At 39.0% G+C, this 24477-nt stretch overlaps 1 protein-coding gene across 1 annotated transcript in view; it reads right to left on the reverse strand.

The window, feature by feature from the left end:
* Nucleotides 1–1449: 1449 nt before the first annotated feature.
* Nucleotides 1450–24477, reverse strand: part of LOC137648524 (E3 ubiquitin-protein ligase RNF103-like) — an 84304-nt gene continuing 61276 nt past the window's right edge. Inside the window, exons 4-8 of the mRNA XM_068381450.1 lie at nt 20907–21001; nt 16943–17106; nt 15853–16117; nt 11768–11893; nt 1450–3395 (exon numbers count right to left, since the gene is read on the reverse strand). Of these exons, the coding sequence (XP_068237551.1) occupies nt 2037–3395; nt 11768–11893; nt 15853–16117; nt 16943–17106; nt 20907–21001 (2009 nt within the window). The 3' untranslated portion in view covers nt 1450–2036. The remainder of the gene's footprint in view (nt 3396–11767; nt 11894–15852; nt 16118–16942; nt 17107–20906; nt 21002–24477) is intronic.

The following is a 24477-nucleotide window of genomic DNA, read 5'->3' on the forward strand; positions in this document are numbered from 1 at the left end:
CCATAAATTGCAATAAATCCCTATTTTACTGCAATCTAGCAACATTGCAAGGAAAAAAAATATTTCGAAAAAATAGGCAAAACACCAAGGTTTTTCCTGCCCAAATCGAGTTTTCTCTTGAAATTCGGTCATATTGTGCGAAATCTATTGCAAAAGAACAAAGAACATAAGAAATGGCCGTAAATTGCAATAAATCCCTATTTTACTGCAATTTAGCAACATTGGTGTTTTGCCTATTTTTTCAAAATATTTTTTTTCTTAGGGCCAATCTATTTTTTTCTCTTGAAATTCTGCCATATTGTGTGGAATCCATTGCTAAGGACCAAATAACATAGGAAATGGCCATATATTGCTATCTTGGGCCTATAATCACAAATTTAAGACTGAATTTGCAATAAATCATTATTTTACTGCAATTTCGCAACATTGCAAGCAAAAGAAAAAATGCCAAAATAACCAAGGTAACCCTCTGCTGTTCTTAAGGCCAACCTCATTTTTCTCTTGAAATTCGGCCATAATGTACAGAATCCATTGCTAAGGACCAAATAATATAGGTAAGGGTCATATACTGCTTTTTGCTTGCAATACAGTAATTTGGCTAGCCAAAAATGCATTTTCGATATATATAATTTTTCTCTCGAAATTCTGCCATATTGTGTGGAATCCATTGCTAATGACCAAACAACATTGGAAATGGCCATATATTGCAATTTTCCTTGCAATACAGCAATTTGGCTGTATAAAAATGCATTTTTGATATATTTATATTTTTTTACCTTATATGAGGAAAATTCAGGATTTTGGGCCTCTATTCACAAATTTACAATTGGAATTCCAATAAATTATTATATGATTGCAATATTGCAAGCAAAAGATAAATTGCCAAAAATGTCAAAAAACCCAGATTAACTCCTTGCTGTTTTTAGAACCAATTTAATTTTCTCTCTAGAAATTCAGCCATATTGTGCACTATGCATTGCTAAGGACCAAATAACATAGGTAAGGGCCTAATATTTCTATTTGCTCCCAATATGGCGATTTAGCAAGCCAAAAATGCATTTTGAATAAATATTATTTTTTACCTCATAAGGGAAAATACAGTATTTTGGTACGCTTAATCCCTAATTTACCATTGGAATTGCAATACATCCCTATTTTACTGCAATCTAGCAACATTGCAAGCAATATAAAAATGCCAAAACACCAAGTATGTGACTCACAAGGTAACTTATTGAAATCAGTTTTCAAAAAAAAAAAAAAATATAAGAGCTAGCTTAAGGGACATTACCCATTAGATTTGGGCAGTTTTCCTTATTTCTATCAGTTTAACAGTTTTGCTATGCAAAACAGTTGTAAGATATCAGCCAGCCAAAAAGTGTGTTTTGTACAAAGTTTTTTATTTGAATGTCTGAAAATATTGTGATTATCTAAGGATAAAAAAACAAGAACTAACTGCAAATACTTACTGTAATAAATCATCTGTTTCACAAATGTTGAATAACAAAGGACATCTATAGTGTGTTTCTTGTCCAACAGAAAAATTATTTTTATTTTCTCACCCCTTTTCTAATGGGATACAGTACAATATGCTTTTGCTTTCCAAAGTTCAACATTATGGAAAATACTTTAAACTAAATCAGATCAAACTATAAGATTACAGATTTCAAATCACAAATAAGAGACATTTACTAATCCTTAATTGTTAAATTTTGATATATAAATACTGCTAAATTGCAGAATATATCAACAAGTATGAAAAACCATTGTCTGCATGTCTACAGAAGACAAAAATTATACTTTTTCCTCAAATACTGATTAAAATGCCTTTATAACATCTAAATAAATTATTACTTGATACCTGAAGCATATAAACTTTTATGTTTATGTGACTAAGGATCCTTGTCTTATAATAAGCATAAAAAAAATAGAATCCATGTGCAAAATTTTAGGAAATTATCTTAGAACTAACATTTGTTATTTGGAATTACCATACATTATTTAAAAAAAAAAATCACATACTATATTCTAAACAAATTTCATTCTTCATGGTCATGCGAAAGGCTACTTGGTTTGTTTTTATAAGAAGGCCAACGGCAAGTTGGGCAATGATGATTATCTTTTAATAACCATTCCGTAATGCAGGAATGGTGATAGTGATGTCCACACGGAAGACCACATAACACAGCAGACCATCGATAACGACTAAGACAGATTGCACATATTCGACTCTCAATTGCATGAGAAGGTGCTGTCCATTTAAGCTCTGTAAGCCGTTGTGGTGACAATAACCACCGTGAACCGCTTACACTTTTAGTTAATTGTTTTGAGTTTTCATGTATGTTTTGCTGCCTTCGAGTTTTAGAACAGCTTTCACAGACTTTCAAAAGTCTTTCATACGTTAGATTTTGATGGATTCTATCATCAATTCTTCTATACCTTAGGTACTGTCTTTCTAATTTACGCTTTAAAATGGCACACCTATGGCACACATATATTTCCTTGACAGTTGTCCAAAGCTCACATAATCGGCAGTTTTCATCCTGACAGCAAGTATGGGAATCTAACAGAGTGTCATTCTCATTTTCACTTACACTATCTACATCAGTTTCACTTTCAGATTTCAAGTCATCTTCATTTCCCCATCCATCAAATCTCCACATTGGTAAGTGTTTCATATAATCAGTGGGTATCACAGGATGCAACCACAAGTCTGGTGTTGCTAATCTTTCTATCAAAAGTTCCATTCCTTCCTCTAATCCTAAATCTTGAGATGGCCGTGGGCGTGATAATGATGCCATGGGGCGAAAAAGTACATTTACTAAGTAGGAATCCATTGGGAATAAAGCCCACCAATTAGACTCCACTTCCTCTTGATCTCCACTTCTCCTAAAGCACACCCTCCAAACAATTACCATAATGCCAAAGATCTTGGCTGACATCCAAAATATCACAGGATGATTTTCTACCATTAACCAATGATATCTAAGTTGTCCGAAAATCCAGGTACTATTAAAAAAACTCATCAGCCAAGACCCTGACTGAAGAGCAGAGTCAACCATCGAAAACTTGAGTAATGCTGTAACAGCAAGCCACAACAAAAACACTGCAACATTATACACAAGCACTCTCAGAAAGGTACGAATTACATGTTTCCAAGCTCTCAGTCTATAATCAAAAATATAAAAGAAGTCAGCTACAGCAAACAAGTTGGCCCCTACAAGGGAAATAAGGAAAACATCATTCATACGGGGTTGCAGCATACAGATATAGGAATCTAGTGATTGTTTTGTCATGGATTCCCCCTTCTTCCCTCCATATGATGTAACCCCTTCAGATGTAACAACTGCAACTGTTGGAACTCCACTTAGTCCCGACTTTTTGAGAAATCGTGAAACCTGAAATGATCACAAATTAGAAACAGAATTTTGAAGAGATAAAGAAATTTAATGAGTATCATGCAAGTAAAATACTCTTTTAATAAAAATCATTAATTTTATTATTTACTTCAAATTAATTGCAAATCATTCCAAGAAGTTTGACCATAATAAAAGAACAGTTCTTCCTGACCTGGTGCAGTAGCCAACCAAGCAAGGAGTGGACAAGTTAGCATATGGCCTGATGCTCCTCATCTGCCTCACAGGTTAACAAATCATTCCTTTAGTTGGTAACATAACCAGCCAATTACAAAATACTACTAAAAGGGGGTAGGCAACGGGGCTCTTTCATGAATTTCAGGTAATCAATCAGAGAGTAGATCTCTCTGACTTGGAATCTCTCCCAGGTGACTCACTCTTAAATACCTCCCCTGGACTGGCACTTGATCTGCAACATGCTCTGGCTAATCAGTGGCCTCCCCAGAGTTAGTAACTGCCTTTGCCCTCTAGGCAAAAACAGCTAATGAAAATTTAGCTCCCTGACTGGACCTCCACATAAATAACATCTGAGGAGCTCTCATCACTATGTTACTATTCAAGCCTGAACATGAGCAGATGTGCTTGACTACCAAAAACTTGTCACTTCTGAATGCCCCTGAACTTTGACCAGGATACAAATATTAATTTTGTTTTATATGTGAATATTGTGTTATATGTGCTTACTATGTATTGTGTGTGCCAATCCTGCATGTTGTTGCAATAAGGTGTATTAACATTGTTTTACATGCATTGTATTTGCTTCAAAGTGCATTAACACTTGCTTTGATTGTGTGTGTATTTTTTAGTAAAGAAAGTGCATTAACCCATGATTTTAAGTATCTTCTCATGAAGTATGAGAATAGCAAAGCTACTGGTGGAATGCAGTACTGTCAAGGAAAAGAAAATTGGGACCACAGGAAAGGTCTTGGACAAAATCAACAGCACTGAGGCAGTGATAATTTTCAATAAAACTACTATTATTACTATCACTATTACTAGGCAAGCTACAACACTAGTTGGAAAAGCATAATGCTACAAGCCCAAGGGCTCCAACACAGAAAACTGCCCAAATATGAATGTAATGGATCGCTGGAATATGTTTACCATTGCCAATGCCATTACATTTATTAGAAGACCGATTGATGAGTCACAGTCGCAGACAGTCAATTACTGCCGGAAAAATCTTTGGTAAAAGGTTGTTAACAATTTTCTTGGTTTTCCAGCAATAGATGGGCAAATAAAAAAAAACTTAAGAAACATGACAAATTTGTAGATAATTTGTATTTTTCCTAACTATACAAACCTTAGCTATTTATTAGGGGTTATACTTTTGGCAGAGCTGAAATGACGAGCCATTAAAATTTAGCGAGGGTTGAGTACCTACACCGCTAGTTAGCGGGGGTATGGGGGGGGGGGGGGTAGCTTGCCACCATTCCCGTTCACACACCTGTGATTTAGTCACTTTGCTTGGAGGTAGGACTTCAAGGGGGATAGGGATGGCGGGCAAGTTTGTATAAATAGCTAAGGTTTGTATAGTTAGGAAAAATACAAATTATCTACGAATTTGTCATTTGTTCCGTAACTGGAATACAAACCACGCTATTTATTAGGGGTGACTCACCCATTAGGAAGGGTGGACGTCCCTGCCAATCTGGCTTTTGACTTTGCCCGGGGGCTCCTTATCTGAGTATGTTAGTACTCAAAAATAAGGAATCCCTGCCCTCGCTAAACCTTGCTACGTAAGGTCCGCGGCCTACGCAAGCTGTGAGTTGAGACGTGTAGAAGTGTGATTGTCTAGGTAAAGTTATTACAAGTCTATGTAGGAAAAACCTGATGTAACCAAGACTTCCCAATACCACCTCGCTAGGGTATGGGGACGCAACAGTATTAGCTTAATACTAGGTAAACAAGGGAGCATGGTTTACCTGCAGTGGTTTGAGGGCAGCTTATGCAGAGAACCCAGGATGCTGCTTTCCTCACGAGAGGGTAGGATGAAGAAAAGAATAAGAGCCAGTCAAATCTTTTCATTCAAGCAGACTAAAACCAGGTAACGGTGCCCTCAACCTTCTGCTACTTGTCCAATAAGGAGCTTGAGGTATACAACCAGCTGTTGTGAAGCCACCACCGGACCGATAGAGATTGTATCGAGTTCCTGCGGGTCACGTCTTGCAGGAGAAAGGTTGTGAAAGTCACCTGGAGTATTCATATCCTTTCTTGTAAAACCTGCGTCACAGAGTAATCTGCTAAGAAGGATCAGGGGCATAGATATGCCCCTGACACTGTGAGTCGTCATGTCGAGATGATGTTTTGGTGATCCTTCTCTAGTCTATCCCAGTGCTGATGACAAGAGAAGGGACCTGGGTGGGCTGTTGCCGTTTTCTTTAGGTAAAGTCTCATACCTTACCCTGGGTACAGTAACGGATGATCTGGATTGTCCGTTACCGAGTGGAGACTTGTGTAGGATCCATCACCTCTGGAGACTGTGTCTAGCGACATACTCAGGGACGAAACTGAACATTGTCTTTCGCCCTTCTCAATAATGGGCGATGTCAAAAGAGAGACCATAAAGTTCCTTGACTCGTATGGTTGCTGTCCGAGTGTGTTCTTAAATCAGAAGAAAATTTGTTGCCTGGTGAAGTGGAACATATGGAGGTCCCTTTAGGGATCGGAGAATTTGCACCAAGTTCCGAGAGGAAGGTCTCAATTCCGGCAGAGGAAAGGCAAGTTGTAAGTCCGTATGAGTTAGGAAACTTCTATCGATGAGAAGGTGTCCCTTTCTTTCAGTTTGAAAGTGAAGGATCAAGGTTGAGTGATCATCTTTACCTGTCGAAACTGAATAGGGGGTCTTTTCCTCTTGTATATACTCGAGTATTCTGCTATTGCTGGAATTGAGGTATCGAGTGGAGAGACACACTTTCACATGACACCAACCACACAAGACGTTATACAGCCTGGTAGACTGATGCTGAGGAATTCCTCAGATATCTAGACAACCTTTTCGCAAAGAGGTATTGGGTAGTCTCCAGGCGTACAATCATAGCAAAGCTACAGCTTGTGGTAGGTGTCGAAGAGGGTTGTCTGTGAAGTGGAGAGGGTTCTCTTGGAGACTATCAGGGGCTGCAAAAGGTTTGGAAACCGTTCAGCATAATGCCATATCGGAGCTAGGAGAGTCCTTGAGAGGTTAACCAATGTTCTAGCCTTCTCGAGTGCCCTCCTCCAGATAAAACAGGGACGAGACGTAAATGTCATTGTTGTACCCACCGTTGTTACCAGAGAGCCTTGGGGTCTAGGGCTGGGGAGCAATGGCAGCCTGAGATTCAGGAGCGTTGCAAACAGATCCCTAGTTGGAGGACCTCGTAAAGTCGGGACTTTGTCGGCAACAAGGCGATCCAAAGTCCATTCGGTATACCTTATCTGAGATGCTGTGCACAGATTGTCGGCGAGCACGTTCTTCTAGTCTGGAATGAAGCGGGCTGATAGTGGTACCGAATGGACTTTGGCCCATCTTAGTGTTTATACTGTTAGATGGGAAGAGGCTACGAGCAAGTTCCTTCTTGCTTGTCGATGTGAGTCTCTATGTGGTATGTGGTGTGTTGTCCATCACATCACTAAGCGGTCTGTTAGGAACCGATGAGGCTGCTGAAGGACCGGAAAGTTGGTCTTCATCTCTTAAGAGATTCAAGTGAAGGTACTTTCGGACTCTGTCCAGAGGGCTGAGGTCATGTGGTGCCGCACTATGGTCCCTCCTCTCTTCTTTTTCCGACTCAAGTCTCTTGGAATGGGAGTCGTTCTCGTTTCGAGAAGGTTTTGTGGAGATTGGTGTCTAGAATCATTCCCAGATACACCAGTCTTCTGGGAGGGAAGTAGGGAAGACTTCCGTAGGTTTACCCTGATCACTGGATCTTGGTAAAAAGACTTCAGAAGTTCCGGTGTTAATGCAAGGTTGCCACAGAGTCTGCTAAGGTCAGTCAGTCGTCCCGAGACAGAGGAGACAGAAGCTGATCCTGTGAGACCAAGATGGGTGTGGTGGAAAGACCGAAGCACAGTGCCTTGAACTGGTGTTTCTTGTTTGTCTAGATTGAATCTTCCAACTTTCCCAGATGGATGGTTTGGACCTGGGGGTAAGTGTCCTTTAGGTCCAGTGTGCAAATGAAGACCTGAGGTCTTAGCCCTTGTTCGAACTCCAACATGGTGTGGACATCGACCCAAAGGGACAGCTCCTTGCGGATCCTTTTGCATGGAAGATTGTCGACGCTGGAGTCTTGACTCGTGTCGTAGAGGACCAGGCGCGATACCCAGTGTAAGAATCCTTCTCTGAGAGAGAATTCCTTTAACTAACAGAAGGAAGGCAACGCTTAGCCTTACCATGTGCCCTGATGGGATTGATGCTATTCCTTAGAATAGAATCAATCTGGTGAATGTTAATCAATGGTTAACCGTTCGGTATCGTGGTTACTGTGCAGTTGGAGAGTGATTGCAAGTAGTTCCCTGTCCACAAGCCATTGATGAGGGTTGTTAAATGTTTGCCGATCACTTTAGTGTGATGGCGAACGGCCAATAGCGAGAAGTATGTTGTATACATTCTGATCTAGGAAACTACAGGAAGAGGTTGACTAGTAAGTTCGAGTCACGAACTGCTGAAAAATTGCCGATGACCAATGAATCGGTGGTCTGTGAGCCGATGGCGAGTTAGAGATTAGCAAGCTGATTATGGTCCCCCCCCCCCCCCCGGTTGGGCAGAGATGAGCAAGCTAAGTTCAATGATCGAAGAAAGATGAGCTGCCCATCGGTGATCTAGTGATCAGCAAGCTGAATACTGGTTATTGACTAGCAATCGGTGATTGGAAACGCTAGCAATTGGAGATCGTTAGTCATTGGAGGGACTAGAGGTCAAAGATCAGCATTGAGCTGGCAATTGGCGATCTGGTGATAGGTGACCTAGCGATCAGTAAACTGTGAACTAGCCATCAGCAAATAGTGATCTAGATATCAGACTGCTGATGCTTTTTTGTTTGCTGACAGTGGTCTGTCAAGGAAAAAAAACTTCAGAAGAGACAGGGACCAAGGATTCCCCGTTTCGATTCCCCTTGTAGGAATCTTCGGGATCTTGAATCCTTCTGTGAAGCCTTATTCCTCTTTTCCCGGTGGCAATGTTTATGTGTTTGCGGGGAGGAATGGGGCAATGTTGACCTGTCCAGAAAGTTTTATTCCTTTTTACTGCCTATTGTGCGAGTGTGTATGAGAGTACTGGAGCGATGGCACACAGGATGATGCTGGTGCTCAATTTCTGCCTGGAGAGCAGGGAAGCGCAGGCTCTTAGGCAAGAGCTGGTGCATTGCATCTGCGAGCCTTGACTCTTTGGCAAGAGCTGGCGCATTGGATCCGAGACTGTAACTGCGCAGGAGGGCGCAGGAAAGTGAGGAAGAGCGCTGGCGTGCAGTAAGGCACTGTGTAGTTTGTGCATTCTCCCCAGAATGCACCGAAGCGTGTGACTGGTTGCGCAAGGGTGGGTGCATTGGCGCATGCGTGAGAGTACTACGTCGAGACTGCTGGCGCGTGCGTGCGAGTACTACGTGAAGACTGCTGGCGCGCCCGTGCGTTAGACCATTGGCGAGGGAGACCATCGGCGCGAGCGAAAGGCTCAAGATCATTGGAGCGCGCACGAGTGAAAGGCCGTAGGCGCGCGTGCGCGGTAGACTGTTGCTGAGCTCACGCACGCGCAGGAGACCATTGGCGCCCGCGCGGGGAAGAAAGTCGGCAACCGCGCGGAAGAAAGTCGGAGCGCACGCGGAAGACTGTTGGCGCAGGCGCGCGGAAGACTGTTGCCACGCACGTGTGCAAGACTACTGGTGCGCGCGCAAGACTATTGGTGCTCGCGCGCGCGGAAAATCATGGGTGTGCGTGCGGGAGACCATCGGCACCCGCGTGTGGAAAATCGTCGGCGCGCGCGCAGAAGAATGTTGGCATGCGCGCAGAAGACTATTGGCACACGCGCAGAAGACTGTTGCCACGCGCACGTGCAAGACTATTGGCGCGCGCGCAAGAGCATTGGTGCTCGCAGAAAATCATTGGCACGCGCGCGAAAGATCGTCAGCGCGCGCGCAGGTGCGAAGGTAGCGCTAGTAGGTTGGCAGGTCAGCTGGCAAGACAATCAGGAACTGGGATGTGCCCTTTGGAAGGGCGAGCATCCACCAATGGGGACCTTAAAAAGGTCCTGGGGACCTTAAAAAGGTCCGCGTTAGAGTCCAAGTCCGAAGTCCACGGACTAAGTTGCAGCGCAAGGTTGCGCTGGTAGGTCTGCTTGATCCTCCGAAGAGGTGTCTCTATGAGTGGCCTCTCTCGCGAACGAGAGAGGTGAATACTTCGTAGAAGAGACTTGAAGACACCCGTGATGACGCCCATGAGGGCCGGTGGATCAGCAAGCTGACCTTTAACAGTAGCGATCTTCCGAAGAGGAGTCTCTATGAGTGGCCTCTCTCTCGAACGAGAGAGGTGAACACTTCGTAGAAGAGACTAGAAGTCGCCCATTGAGGGCCGGTGGATCAGCAAGCTGACCTTTAACAGTAGCGATCCTCCAAAGAGGAGGTACTGTATATCCCCACCAGATGAAAAACCAGATCTGTTCTGAGAGTGCATTTGTAAGCTGGAGAATTTGTAAGTCCAACATTGTTACTGACCAACTCCCAACCGTCCACTGTTTTCCAGCAACTGATTTCTTATTATTAGTAAATTAGGCAATGAATATACAAAAAAAAATCCTGCATTTATATATTAAAGAAATTTGTTTTTCATATTCTATTTGCTGATTATCTTTGTATTTTACCAACAAACATTTCAAATGTTTCAGTCAGTCAATTGCTCTAACTGTAAATGTACTGTACAGTACACTAACTGATGTAAACTAAAGCCATTTCAAGAATTCCTACAGCTATTTGTTATATTAATATAAAATTCTCTTAAAAGTTCATCAATTTGCACTGCATTCTATTCCCCTTTTTTGTTTTGTTTCTTTTGTTGATGTCGGCTACCCCCCAAAATTGGGGGAAGTGCCTTGGTATATGTATGTATGTATGTATCATTTCAAAGTGTTTTCTTGCATTATATGTGGAGGTTGGCTCAATTAAACCAACTATGGCCATCAATACACAAATGTGATCTCCTATGCTTTGTTATGTCTGGCTTTCATGTCAAATGGTGATCCTGGATCCACCTCAATAACTTTTCCTATCATCTTGGAAATAATTGTAGCCAGTACTGACATAAAACTCTTCACATATTCTCTAATTTAATTTAGATCCCAATGTTGTTACCTGCCTTTTTCCTAGCAGCAAGAGGGGAATCACCAATACTTTTATACCTGCTATCAGACATCTTGATTGACAAAAGTTTACAATTTCTGTGCAAAGGAAAAGCTGCTTAGCTTAGAATACACACACAACCACTTGTTGAGGGACCAGACACGTGACTCAGGCTGATATCAACAAACACGGAATAATGTTCAGTGCACTGTCAAACAGCAAAGCTGCGAATTAATCTACCGCTTAGCTGCGCGATTTGAAATTCAGGCATAATTCATAAATTTTACATGTTCAAAATTTTTCATTACTGCATTTGTTTTGCTAACGTTTGAATGTAGGCGACATACTGTAAATGAATAAACACCTTCGATCTACACGACTTACTGTAAGTGAAAAAAAAAAAACATCTTTGACCTAAGTTGTTGAATTACTTCATAAAATAATAAAAAAGCCCTTAAAACAATTTATTACTTGAAATAAGATGTAAATAAATCTCACACTTTAAAAATAAATAACATTCTGAAGTTCCTAGGGCAAAATTTTAAAATACACCAAGAGTAGCTCCCAGAATTATGCTAGAGCTGATACTGGGCAGCAAAACATTATGGTGCTCATCCCTCTTAACTAAATCAAAATGGATTGATCAGTCTTACCTTATAACAGTGTCTTTACCTTATAACAGTTGTATACCTCACATTTCACTGAAAAAAATGTGGTTTTACTTTATAACAGTTCTTAACCTTTCATTTCCTTGGAAAAAGAGTAGTTAACCAAATCAAGAGATATTCCTAAACCTTTCACAATAAAATATTTCAACAAAAATCTGGAGCTAAAAACAACATTAACAAAGTTTGTCTAGTCAAGCCACTCGACTATAAAGAAATGATTTTTCCACCTGTTAGGTGACTATGAACGATCAAGCCCTGTACCAATGATGGGGAGGCTACAGAACCAGGCCGGGGGAACGTTTTTATCTTATGGTCAAACTTGAAGGAACAACAATAGGTACGTTATCAAAATTATTAATTATCAATTAAAGAAGGATAAAAAACCTACCTGCTCCTTTTCCTCTTTTTTAACAGAAAATGCTGCCAACTTGATGCGACTTGACAAGCGTAGCCCTAGAGTTGCAATCAGTAGAGGAGGACTTAGTAGCTCAGAGATATAAATGACATTGGGAATCTGTAATAAAAGATAATGCTTGAAATCTACAATATCATCACAGTTTTCTCTATCATTACAAAAATAATAAATCTGACAAGCAATAGTACAAGATGAATACAGATTTGTAAATAAAATTCTACACTTCATTATAAATAACCAATCTAACAGGTGCTTAACTCACTTGCAGGGACAGTTATATGCTCAAACACAGGGACAGTTATATGGTATTTGACTCAAGCAGTTATAGCTTTGGCATATCATTTTGCATTTCTGGGCTCAACCTGTGTCGCTCCATGATACGCCTTAAAGCACCATTTCTAGGGCATAAATATTGCTAAATATACCAGAGAAAAAAGGAATGCATGGAATGCCAGGAATCAACCCAGCTCGCTCTCTCAATGAGTGTCGGTATAGCTACTGTGGCGCGATAGAACCACGACCATAGGTCCCGCACCAGTTAGACCTCTCCTTCATCAACATCCCCTACTACGACTATCCTCCCTTCATCACTACACCCCCCCACCCCACTACCCACATTCCTCTTTATTGCATTATTATTTCTTCTGACACTTTCAGCAACAGGCATCTATACCATAAAATTTTTACAAACTGTGCCAAGCAAGCATATAATCTATAGTTTACCAAGTCAATAGGTGTGGAAAAGATAACTCATTAATTTAAGCCTATCAGATTTTCAAATAGGAAAAAGTCTATGGAAAGTACTTGACTGAAGTTATTTAGCAAAGCTAGATGACTTCAAGTCACTATCACACAGATACTTAACCTCCCAGGATTGGTAAGGGGAGAGGGTAATACTAATTTAGCTGTTTCTTCAACTACAGTACTCTGTAGTTGAACTAGTGGGTTAAATTGTCAGCAAGCTAACCATACTGTATATGATTCAACCATAACCTCCTCCCCTCCCTCTAATAGCCATATCAGATGAATTTGGAAGGATGAGGATAAACCATCCTATTAGAGAGAAGGGCTTGCTAGCCCCTCTCCCTCCCACTTGACACTTGGGGGAAAAAGAGGGAACAAACCCCTCTACACAATATAAGGTAAATGCTAATTGATGGGTTATTCACTTTTTCAAAATAATCTTCTTATTGATAAAGATTAAAAGGTTATACAATTGCTATATAGGCCAATGCTACTGCATAGCCTACATAATTGATGAATTTCTCCAAAGCCTAAAGTCACTAAGTTAGTTGCTGTTAATCATAAAACGAAATAGGTCAGGGAATCCTCTGATACTAAAAACGCAGTTAACAGTGTCTCTTGAAGTTCTCATCGTATTTCCTTCTGCGGAGAAGAGACGATTCCCTTCTGAGAACATAATACTACACCTCTTGTCAGGTGGAGAGAGTGGATCCACGGGAGTGTGAATGACATCCCTGTCATGCATCCGAGAAGTTTTCTTCTTAGGACGAATAGAATTAGGTGAAGCGACTGCCAATGACGATGTTGTAGGAAATGGAATGGGAGGCAAAGGAGGCCATAAGTGCTTCCTTCCCTTACTAGAAGACATTGTGTACGGAGGCGATGGCAGCCCTGAAGGCGAGGATCGGCGATCAACTACAACTCCAGGAAAGTTCTGTAAGACGGTGGGGCTTCTTCTGATGGTGCAAACTGAAGAAAACACACAAGGAGAAGACTCTGCCTTAGATGATGCCAGGGTTTGTAGAAGTCTATTTCTTAACAAAATACTCTTTAAGCCTAAGGATGGCCATATTGTCTTTAGCCTGTTGTTGTCTGCATCATCCCCTAAAATTAATATTTCGTCGGGTTTACCGCGAGTAGAAAAAATATCTGCTTCTTGTACTTGACTTCCTCTGGCCTTACACTATGGTTAATTGATATTATCATCCTTCATCGCCTTCCCATCGGAGGAGGCCATTGGCGAAGGATCAGAAGCCAGCGTAAAAGGAAGAGAACAAAGATATTCAGCAGATTTCATAGATTTCGAGGAATACCCTGAAAGTAAAGAATCTTACAGGGGGACGACTGTAATCAGTCGTGACCCTTGCAAGAAGGAAACAAAGAATGGGGATCCATGGGCAATATGCTAAGGAAGGTTCTGCATTGCTGGGTCGAAACTTCTGAGCAAAACCGCATATGCTTATCATTAACACATAGCAATCAAATGGTCTGAAAGTAAGAAAAGAAAATTAAATCAGACAAGTTTGGAACACCAAGCATACGTCTGTACGACTCGGCAGCTAAAGTCAAAGTGACAACTCGGAGAGCCAGCAGGAGGGTGCGGCTTACCCTGCTATCAGCCAGTAACTACCAACACCTTGCTATAAATTTTAACAGCCAAATTTCAACTTTACTGAAATCATATTTCTATTAAAGGAACAATGGTAGACTCTACAACCACAAGATACAAGTTGTCTACAAGCATCAAGCAAAAGAAGTCCATGCTTACATCTTGTGAGTGGAAAAACCTATTCACTCACTTCATGAAAGGATATCTCTGACGAGAAGGCTAGACTTCCATCATGGCATATTTACTAAGAGGCAAGGTTGAGGACAAAGAGACTATGATGCATCATCAACTATTTAGTTGTCATTGACTACAAATGGTGCAATAGTTCCGAAGGGGGAGGCATTTTGCAAGAAGAGAAATGGGAAATTTTTATTTTTGCATATGCCTTTGCACTTAAGCTGCTTCAAGATAAAAAGAATATGAACATCAGGGGTGTTTCATGAAAATAATAGGAGTGAGTCCCTTACATACAAACGAGATAATTCCAAGATTAGGTTTTAAGTTGGAAAATCTTCAAGTCATGCATGCTAATTAGGTATCAAACTCATAACTTTGTTCCTATACTCTCCATTGTTTAGGTCAGTTCATCTTGCTAGCATTGCTGAGGTACCCGAAATATGTATCAAGAATTCCAACAGCTTTTTCTACCTAATAGAAAACTCTTAAAGAAGTTAAATTTTGTTGTTCTACATTCTTGTTCTTATATTTGAAATTTCTTAACTCCAATATTCTTCTCTAGGAGACTTATTCTATTATGATTGAGGTGGTGGCAGATAAATTCCTACTATTATAAACAATGCTTTTATAAGAATTTGTATGTATATCTCTAGAAATTTCTGTTGTCAGAACCAGGCTTGAAGAACAATTAAATTCAGATGATGGTTATGGATTAGTAGGATGGAAGTAGTATAATTTATCCTGGAGCATTAGGAGTAATACAAGATCTTAAAAGAAACCCAGGGAGAATTGGATGCACAAAACACAAACCCGGATTGCTCCAAAACAGTGTATTGGTGGCTATGGGACAAACATGTATTGAACACTTTGAAATAATAATAAAGGTCAGAGCCTCAGGAGGCAGGTTACAACCTGGCTCTTAACCAGGAAATACTCACTTAGTGATATTTTGGAGGTGAAGAAAAAAAGTAAAACTAATGATAATTGTGCATTAATTAGAAAGAATCAGTTTCATTCTAGTATTTCAATGAAAACCTGGATAAAATACCTGTATATCAAGAAAATTTCTAAAAATAATCAGGAAGAGTATCATTATACAATTAGTAAGAGTACTACATCACCTGTGCTAATAATAAATGGATTCAAACTACACATTCTTGTTTTTCATGTACCTAGTAGTGATACAATAAGAGGCAAAAACATAGCGATCTTTTTCACTTACTGTATTTCATATCGAAGTTTAATAAAAGTAATCTTACTTTCTTTGAATAGGTCTCATGAGTACCAGATGAGTAACCCAAATAAAAGTGTCTACACTTGAGCAAGGAACAAAGTAAAGGTAGACTGCCTATCCTAATCTCTCTCCCCTTACTGAATGTAATAGTAGCATGCATATACTATGTGTATGATACCATTGGAAATTTAGAATAGTACTCTAGCCAGTTCAGGATTATGTAAAACTGTATTTACTTATTAAATATGAACATCTACAATAAAAATCTACCATGCAAGTAAAAACGTATCTCACCTTCTTTTCAGTTACATATGTCACATTCATCCAAGTTTCTTCCAGCGCCCTTACATTATCAACTACTTTGACACGTGACAGAATCTGCTCGTGAAGCCATGTCAAGACTGAACTGACAGGCAAATGGACAGCAGATGGCAAAGCAATGTTTTTCCTTACAGCTATTCGACCAAGAGTTCGTGAACGACTTGATTTTTCAGACTGATCATTTGAAGGCAGAATCAGCAGTAACTGAGGGTGACTCCAGCCTTGCCTAGCACAAAATCTGAAAATTTTAGAAAGTACATTGAGATATGACAGGATTTACTGATATATAAACTTTACAATACTGTAGAGTATGTAATTCTATTCAATACCACATAGAAAGATAATTTATTTGACTTATGCTAACCACTCAATGTATGTGATGTTTAACTAAAGAGACATCTTATTATTGTTACATCGCCTACATCAACTGAAACCTCAGAAAACTCCACTAACATTCACAGGGAGAAAAATAATGGTGTCCTATTTATGGACAATAGAATTATCTGAAATTCTATATAAAAATAATGAGCTTATATAGAAAACTAATATGGGAACTATCGAAAATTCTATATAAACATCATGAACTTACATACATTACTTATATAGAAATCTAACATTTGATATTACATATCAAATATTACTTAAACATGTATGTATGAACCTATTTTCATTATTTTTATTATTAGAATTCTTTGCAAAGGGTTTTTCACTGTGTTGTCATGTATATTTGTTTGTTTTTCATTACTGTGTTGTGCAAGGAGGGAAATTAAGTGAAGGCTGGGTGCACGGAAGCCCGGGCGGTTTGAAAATGGCGGGCTGTGCTCAGCAGTCCAAACCGCAAATAGTCAAAACTTTATTCATATATATGGACCTCTTAACTGGCAATAACAGAAGCCGCGAAGACAGAACCTATGAAGACAGAGGCCTGACTGTATAAAAAATACAGAATGTTAGTTAAATTTTATTCTTTATTACATTAATAGTATGAGTAATTGAATATTGAACAATGAAAGATGTTTTGCATAAAAATCCATTAACTATTTGTTACATGGAATAAACTTACCTACGATCATACTGACAGCTAACTATGGCACCATTAATGTGAAGTGTCTGTAACTTTGGTGATAAAGAATGCCATGCTCGATCATCTAGAACTCTATGTCCAGCATACTGTCCTTCTCCAGGTACTACTTCCACTAACCAAATTGACTCCTTTTCTTCATAAATCTGTAATACAGTGTACACACAATATTGAAACAAAATAAGCAACAGATTTAGAATCAGGTTTTATGATTTATGAATACAATTCTGTTATATTACTTCTGCAACATTACCTGTAACACAACAGGTTACGTAAGAGATGGTCAGGTTACTTGAAAGAGCAGCTTGTGGTATTATCTCAATCAAGCACATAAGGTGAGAGAGAGCTGTCACTCTTGATCCCTTCAAGCTGACACTGCTGTACTGTACTTGCTAAACCTTAATCAATGGAATTCATAAAATGAATAGGAAAGCATAAATTTTCATTATAAAATTTATTTCAATACTTACCCCATATTCATTGTTTTACATAGCTTGAGGTGCAAACTTTATCAATATATAACTTGAAAGAAGGAGCTATAGAGGGGATTTTAATGTCTATACCTTGTAGAAAATAGGAACAGATCCAATTAGTGGTTGTAGTTAAGCCCTGGTTAAACAGTATACCTGTATTCATCTTTGATTTGTACCCAATTGGAAGATGGATGCTGGTATATATAACGGATACTGGATATAAGCACTGAAATTACATATTTCAATAGTAAAATCTGTGCTTGTTTCAATAAAAATACCAACTATTGAATATGCTTTATTACATATTTAATAGGATGATGGGATAGTGGTTCTGCTCTTATAAATAGCAAAATTAAAGCTACCTCTGAGAAATAAGGAATCTGGGTAAATTTCTAGAATAGAGCAGGTGACAGACAAAACACGCTATGTATTTTGAAGACAGGGAAGTGGTCAAAAGCTCATAAAGAAGGAAAATGAAAAATGAGTGTTAAGGTAATCATTATTTGAAGTTCAAAAAAAAAAAAACTTACTTTACTATGCCAGTTTGCAAGACAAACTGCAATCTGTACAGTGGCAGTCCATCAGATGGATACTCTGGTAAAGGGGATTATTCCACTGTGATACAATGCTCTCCCGGTGTGCCAATCTGGGAATCCCCATGTACAGGATGACCTCTATCCAGCCATCCATAAATACAGCCTCAGTTGCAAGTATGTATTCAGTCATGCTGGCACAAGAAACGACACAGCCAAGCGGACGCTATCCTTCACAATCTTACGCGACAGGAGAAGTGTTGCCATATACCTGATTAATAACAATTTTTCATCCTATTTCCATGCCAGTTTAAAGAAGTAGGAAAAGCCATAAAGCATGAGTTAAGTTACAAATTACTTCTATTTTTCATTTTGGATTATTAATTTGTATTTATTTCTAATGTTAAGTTATAATTTTTACAATGATTACCATTGAAAAAACTAAAAATTAGAATATACAGTATGTGTATTTATGGATGTGTGGTACTCATTAAGTGATTTTTTATTCATTTATTAGGAGAAAAATTGTTTTAGGATATGAGCATTTTATGTTGTGATCTTGCTCCCAGAAAGAATTAAACTCAACCTGAGGTACCACTGTATTGACTACTGGAAGTCTTTTTGATATTAAAAGATAAAAAAATATCCATTTTAGCCATTGAAGGTATAGAGATATACTGTATGCTGATTTCTGTGTTCGAAAAATAAGATTAGATTTGTCCATATCAGGCATTTGCCTGATATGGACAAATCTAATCTTATCTTTCAAACACAGAAATCAGCATATATCTCTATACCTTCAATGGCTAAAATTTGATATTTCTGACCATAGAAAAGGAAATAAAAAAAGTTGAAAATATCATTACAACTAGTTCTAGTAACGAATAAAATCCTTGACTCACACTAATCAAAATAAACTGTCCATTATCTTTTTTATATACTGTATATGATTATCAAACTGTCTTTTGTAGCCAATAATAGCCAACCTAAAGGACTTGAAAACCATTAACTGTACTTCAAAGAATACACTGGATAGGACTCAATCTGGTAAAACGTAGCTTGTATGGATTTAGAAAATTACTTGAAATACTTTGTCTGGAAGGAGTGATTGCATGATGGCCCTCTCACACTCCGATAACAGGCAACAGAACTGTGAACCCTTTATAGCCAGCCATCAGCCCCATCCTGCTGTTTACCAAACTTGTGAATGTATCTATCACCTGACAAATCATGTAGACAGGTGGAAAGGTATAAAAATCCAGGTTTGACCTGTCTTGCAACAGGGTGAACTTTTGCTTAATGAGGTTGGAAACATGTCTGCACTGGGTTGACCCTATTGGTGGATGTAGGCCCCACTTTTTCTTTTTTTTTAAATGTTCGATTTCCTTTCTATGAGAAGAGGGAAAAGATTTATTCCTCTAAAATTTGCCTAAATAAAATATTTTTTCCTTCTATCCAGTACAAGGACAGAATTTCTCATCACCTTGTTTCCAGAGGCATGTTAATATTGTCATAGTGTTTGAGAATATTACTACAGTCTTTTCTTCTAAACCAGTGGTTTTTGAAGTTGAAGTGTTGTTTATGCAAGTGAGCGACTAATTTTGCTTAGTAAGAGAAAAAATTGTGATGGGCTAGAGGCCAAACTTGCAAACAAACAACACAGCCATTAAAACATAGAGCAATCAGTTTTATCATAAATTTAACATATTAATTTAAAAGGAAAATATTCTGACATAAAGGAATCCTTACTATAGTGAGAGGAGAGATATAAGGATCTACTTAACTACCATCTTGGTCTTCTGCCTCGCAAATTCAAGGTATCTATAATTGTAAAAAAGAATGGCTAAAAATGCAGAAGTGTGAGGGTTTTGCCACACAAGGGTCTATAGTAAATAAAAAATTCGAGAATCTTGAACCTGGGATGTCCCCTGTATCATCAGAACCCTTACTGAATGGTATACTAGTACCACTAGCTACCACTTGAGGAGTTAGGATTGGATTTGAAACAAGATAGGTTAGGCTCAAAATATTACCATGAATCAAAACCTATTGGCCTTCTAAGCTTCCACAAAAGAAGTTACTGACATTAAACTTTTAATATGGCAATGACTAAAAAGTACTGTAACTCGTTAGGCTGTAGCAAAGACAAATGGTGGAATATCATCATTCCTTTAATAAAAAAAAAAAAAAAAAAAAAAGAGGCTAAGCCTTCTATGGATTTTCCTTGAAATAAAAAGTACATACGCTTTTTTAACACTTTGAAATTTAATCTGATCATGAAACAAATTTCCCACACAGGGACAGTAAGATCTACGCACTCCTCACAATATTCTCTAAATTAATAATTTGTCCCCGTCATGAGACACAAAGAGAATGTGGACTATGAACACCTGAAAATAATTCTTATGCACAACGGTGCAGTAATTACTAACAAATCAAAAGACATTATAAGACCACTAAAATAATTATAACAACAGACCTAAAACCCGACAGCTGAAGCTGCGAACCATACGTTGCGCCACACTGTCAACTTTTACACTGAAGAAGCGATACGACATGTGTGGCATGTTATTGCTGTTAAAAGCTAGTGTCATTGCTTTACTAGAGTCATTAGTGTATTGGAAGGAAAGAAAACAGGATATTTCTTAATATTAAGGAGTACTGTTGACATTCCAAGCTTCCTGAGACAAAAGCAATATGAACATAGGGGAGGCAAATAAAAATAAAACATATCATCTATGGATAAAAGTTTACCACTATCTTTTTTAATTTTATAAATCATCCTGAAATAGTTGAGGCATACTGTATTTGAATTGCTTCTCTGTTTTAATCTTCTTAGGATAGAAAAGGTAATGTTTACGGAAAATCCATGTTATCAAAATCTTCTAAATTCCAATCATCTTCAAAGATTATAATATATTATAATGCTATTTCCAGTACCTGCTCATTAAAGTCTTCTTTTCCTGATATTTCAAGAGGACCATGAGACTCGGCTGTATGCATTCTCCCTATTAATTCTCCATACTGAACAGGACCTGTAACCAAGATACAGAACAATAGTTAAAATAAAAATATTCAAAAGGTTACTGATCGGCTAAGAGCTCCCTCTAATCGATACTAACATAACCCTCAGAGAAGTAAAGAAACTGAGTCCGTAGAAAAAGGAACAATGAAGTTATCGTATATACACTGTTACATATATGCCTAGTTAGGAACAAATTTTAAGGAAGCATCTAGAGTTGCATACATTATCATAATCCTTCTATAAAAGCACATGTATGAGAGAGAGAGAGAGAGAGAGAGAGAGAGAGAGAGAGAGAGAGAGAGAGAGAGAGAGAGAGAGAGAGTGTGTGGGCATAGATTCTTACACATATGAAGTTTTAATCTTTCATCACACTAGCATGTATTGTTGCATTTAATTACTGTATGAGTTTTACTGATGTTGCTTTTAGTGCTACATTAAAGCTCAAATTCAAGAGAACCCCTGACCTCTTTGTAAATACTTTTGAATTTGTCTTGAAAAGATATCTTAACTCAATGTATAGTATATCATACATTACATATAAAGAAACTAAAAAAAAAAAAGAGTAAAAATAAAAAAACTGATAATATACTATAATCATATCCTTGTAAGTATGTATGTACAGTTTGTAGTTATCCTTCTGTGTAACAAACTATATGGGAGGAAGCGTCAACAGATGGTCAGTATCTACGTAAGCATTACTGATCAAAGGTTGTTCTGTGGCCCTAAGTGCTATATGAGGAAGTTGTTTTTGTCTTATGTGCTCAAACAAAACATTTACAAACAATAAGATTTCACATGTACATATAAATACTGTATGAAAATCCTGTGAGACATCATCAAAGAGATGGAGCTGGGGGGAGAGTGACTGCTCCCCGCACTCTAGTTTTGGGGTGTTTGAATGTGCATGGATGTAGTACGATAGAGAGTAAAAGATGTGAGATTGGAAGTATGTTTAGAAGTAGAAGGATGGATGTATTGGCCTTGTGTGAGACAAAGATGAAAGGAAAGGGTGAAGTGATGTTTGGTGAAATGTCTGGTAGAGTGTCTGGGATTGAAAGGGGAAGAGCGAGAGAGGGTGTGGCTTTACTGCTGAGCGAATGGATGACAGGTAAAGTAGTGGAATGGAAGGAGATATCATCTAGGTTAATGTGGGTAAGGGTTAGGTTGGGTAGGGAATGTTGGGCGTTTGTCAGTGCGTATGGGCCAGGTAGTGAGAAAAGTGAAGAAGAGCGGAATGAGTTCTGGAATGAATTAACTAGGTGTGTAGAAGGACTGGGTAGAAGGAATTATGTAGTTGTCATGGGTGACTTAAATGCTAGAGTGGGCGCTGGAGAGGTAGAAGGTGTCATTGGGAAGTATGGCGTACCAGGTGAAAATGAGAGTGGTGAGAGACTGGTAGATATGTGTTGAACAAGAGATGGTAATAAGTGCTAGCTTTTTTAAAAAGAAAGATAAAAATAAGTATACATGGGTAAGAGTGGCAAATGGAAGAGTAGTAGAAAGGGCATTAATGGATTATGTGTTGATAACTAAAAGAATGTTTGGAAGATTGAAAGACGTGCACGTGTTTAGGGGTATGGCTAACGGTATGTCTGATCATTTTTTGGTGGAAGGAAAAATGATATTTTAATTATAAAATAAATTTTTGAATATACTTACCCGGTGAATATATAATAGCTGCAACTCTGCGGCTCGACAGAAAACACACCCAAAAAACTCGCGAGCGATCGCTATAAAGGTTGCGGGTGTGCCCACCAGCGCCAACTGTCGGCCAGATACCACTCTTGCATGTAAACAAAACCTTCAATTCTTCTCATCCCGCTGCGTCTCTATTGGGGAGGAAGGGAGGGTCATTTAATTTATATATTCACCGGGTAAGTATATTCAAAAATTTATTTTATAATTAAAATATCATTTTTAAATATTTAACTTAGCCGGTGAATATATAATAGCTGATTCACACCCAAGGCGGTGGGTAGAGACCAGAGTTAATTAAGTTTACAGCGTATAAGCTAAGAGTTTTTTCATTTTGACAGTTATCAATATAACAAAACCAAAATATATAGGTACCTGGTAAGGAAGTTGACTTAGACGATTACTCTGCCTTGTAAGTCTGTCTTCCTCACGGAGCCCAGCGATCCTCTTAGGATGCTGAAAGACTCCCAGGAGCTGAAGTATCAAGGGTTGCAACCCATACAACAGGACCTCATCAAACCCCTAATCTGGGCGCTCTCAAGAAATGACTTTGACCACCCGCCAAATCAACCAGGATGCGAAAGGCTTCTTAGCCTTCCGAACAACCCATAAAACAATATTAAAAACATTTCAAGAGACAGATTAAAAGGATATTGGAATTAGGGAAGTGTAGTGGTAGAACCCTCACCCACTACTGCACTCGCTGCAACGAATGGACCCAGTGTGTAGCAGTCCTCGTAAAGAGTCTGGACATCTTTTAAGTAAAATGACGCGAACACTGACTTGCTTCTCCAAAAAGTCGCGTCCATAATACTTTACAGAGATTTATTTTGCTTGAAGGCCACGGAGATTGCTATATCTCTAACTTCGTGCGTCTTAACCTTAAGCAAACATCGGTCTTTCTCATTCAAGTGAGAATGAGCTTCTCGTATTAAAAAAATCTGATAAAATATGACAAAGCATTCTTTGACATAGGCAATGAAGGTTTCTTAACTGAGCACCATAATGCCTCAGATTTCCCTCGTAATGACTTAGTACGAGCTAAATCGAACTTAAGAGCTCTAACAGGACATAATACTCTTTCCAGTTCGTTGCCTACGATCTCTGATAAGCAAGGAATATCAAAAGATTTAGGCCAAGGACGAGAAGGCAGTTCATTTTTGGCCAGGAAACCAAGATGAAGTGAACAAGTGGCTTTTTTCTGTAGAAAAGCCGATGTTCTTACTGAAGGCATGAAGTTCATTGACCCTTTTAGCCGAAGCCAAGCACACTAGGAAAAGTGTCTTGAGGGTGAGATCCTTCAGGGAGGCTGAATGTAAAGGCTCAAACCTGTCTGACATGAGGAACCTTAGGACCACGTCTAAGTTCCATCCAGGAGTTGCCAAACGACGTTCCTTAGAGGTCTCGAAAGACTTAGGGAGATCTTGGAGATCTTTATTGTTGGAAAGATCTAAGCCTCTATGTCGAAAGACCGAAGCCAACATGCTCCTGTAGCCCTTAATCGTTTGGGCTACAGAGGTACTGGACGAGGACACAGATGCTGACTTGCACCAGTCTCGAAAGACTTCCCACTTCGACTGGTATACTCTAAGGGTAAAAGCTCTCCTAGCTCTTGCAATCGCACTGGCTGCCTCCTTCGAAAAGCCTCTAGCTCTTGAGAGTCTTTCGATAGTCTGAAGGAAGTCAGACGAAGAGCGGGGTAGGCTTTGATGGACATTATTTACGTGGGGCTGACGTAACAGATCTACCGTTAGAGGAAGACTTCTTGGAAAGTCTACCAGCCATTGAAGT

The sequence above is a fragment of the Palaemon carinicauda genome, chromosome 1 (genome assembly GCF_036898095.1).
Source record: "Palaemon carinicauda isolate YSFRI2023 chromosome 1, ASM3689809v2, whole genome shotgun sequence".
Lineage (NCBI taxonomy): Eukaryota > Metazoa > Arthropoda > Malacostraca > Decapoda > Palaemonidae > Palaemon > Palaemon carinicauda.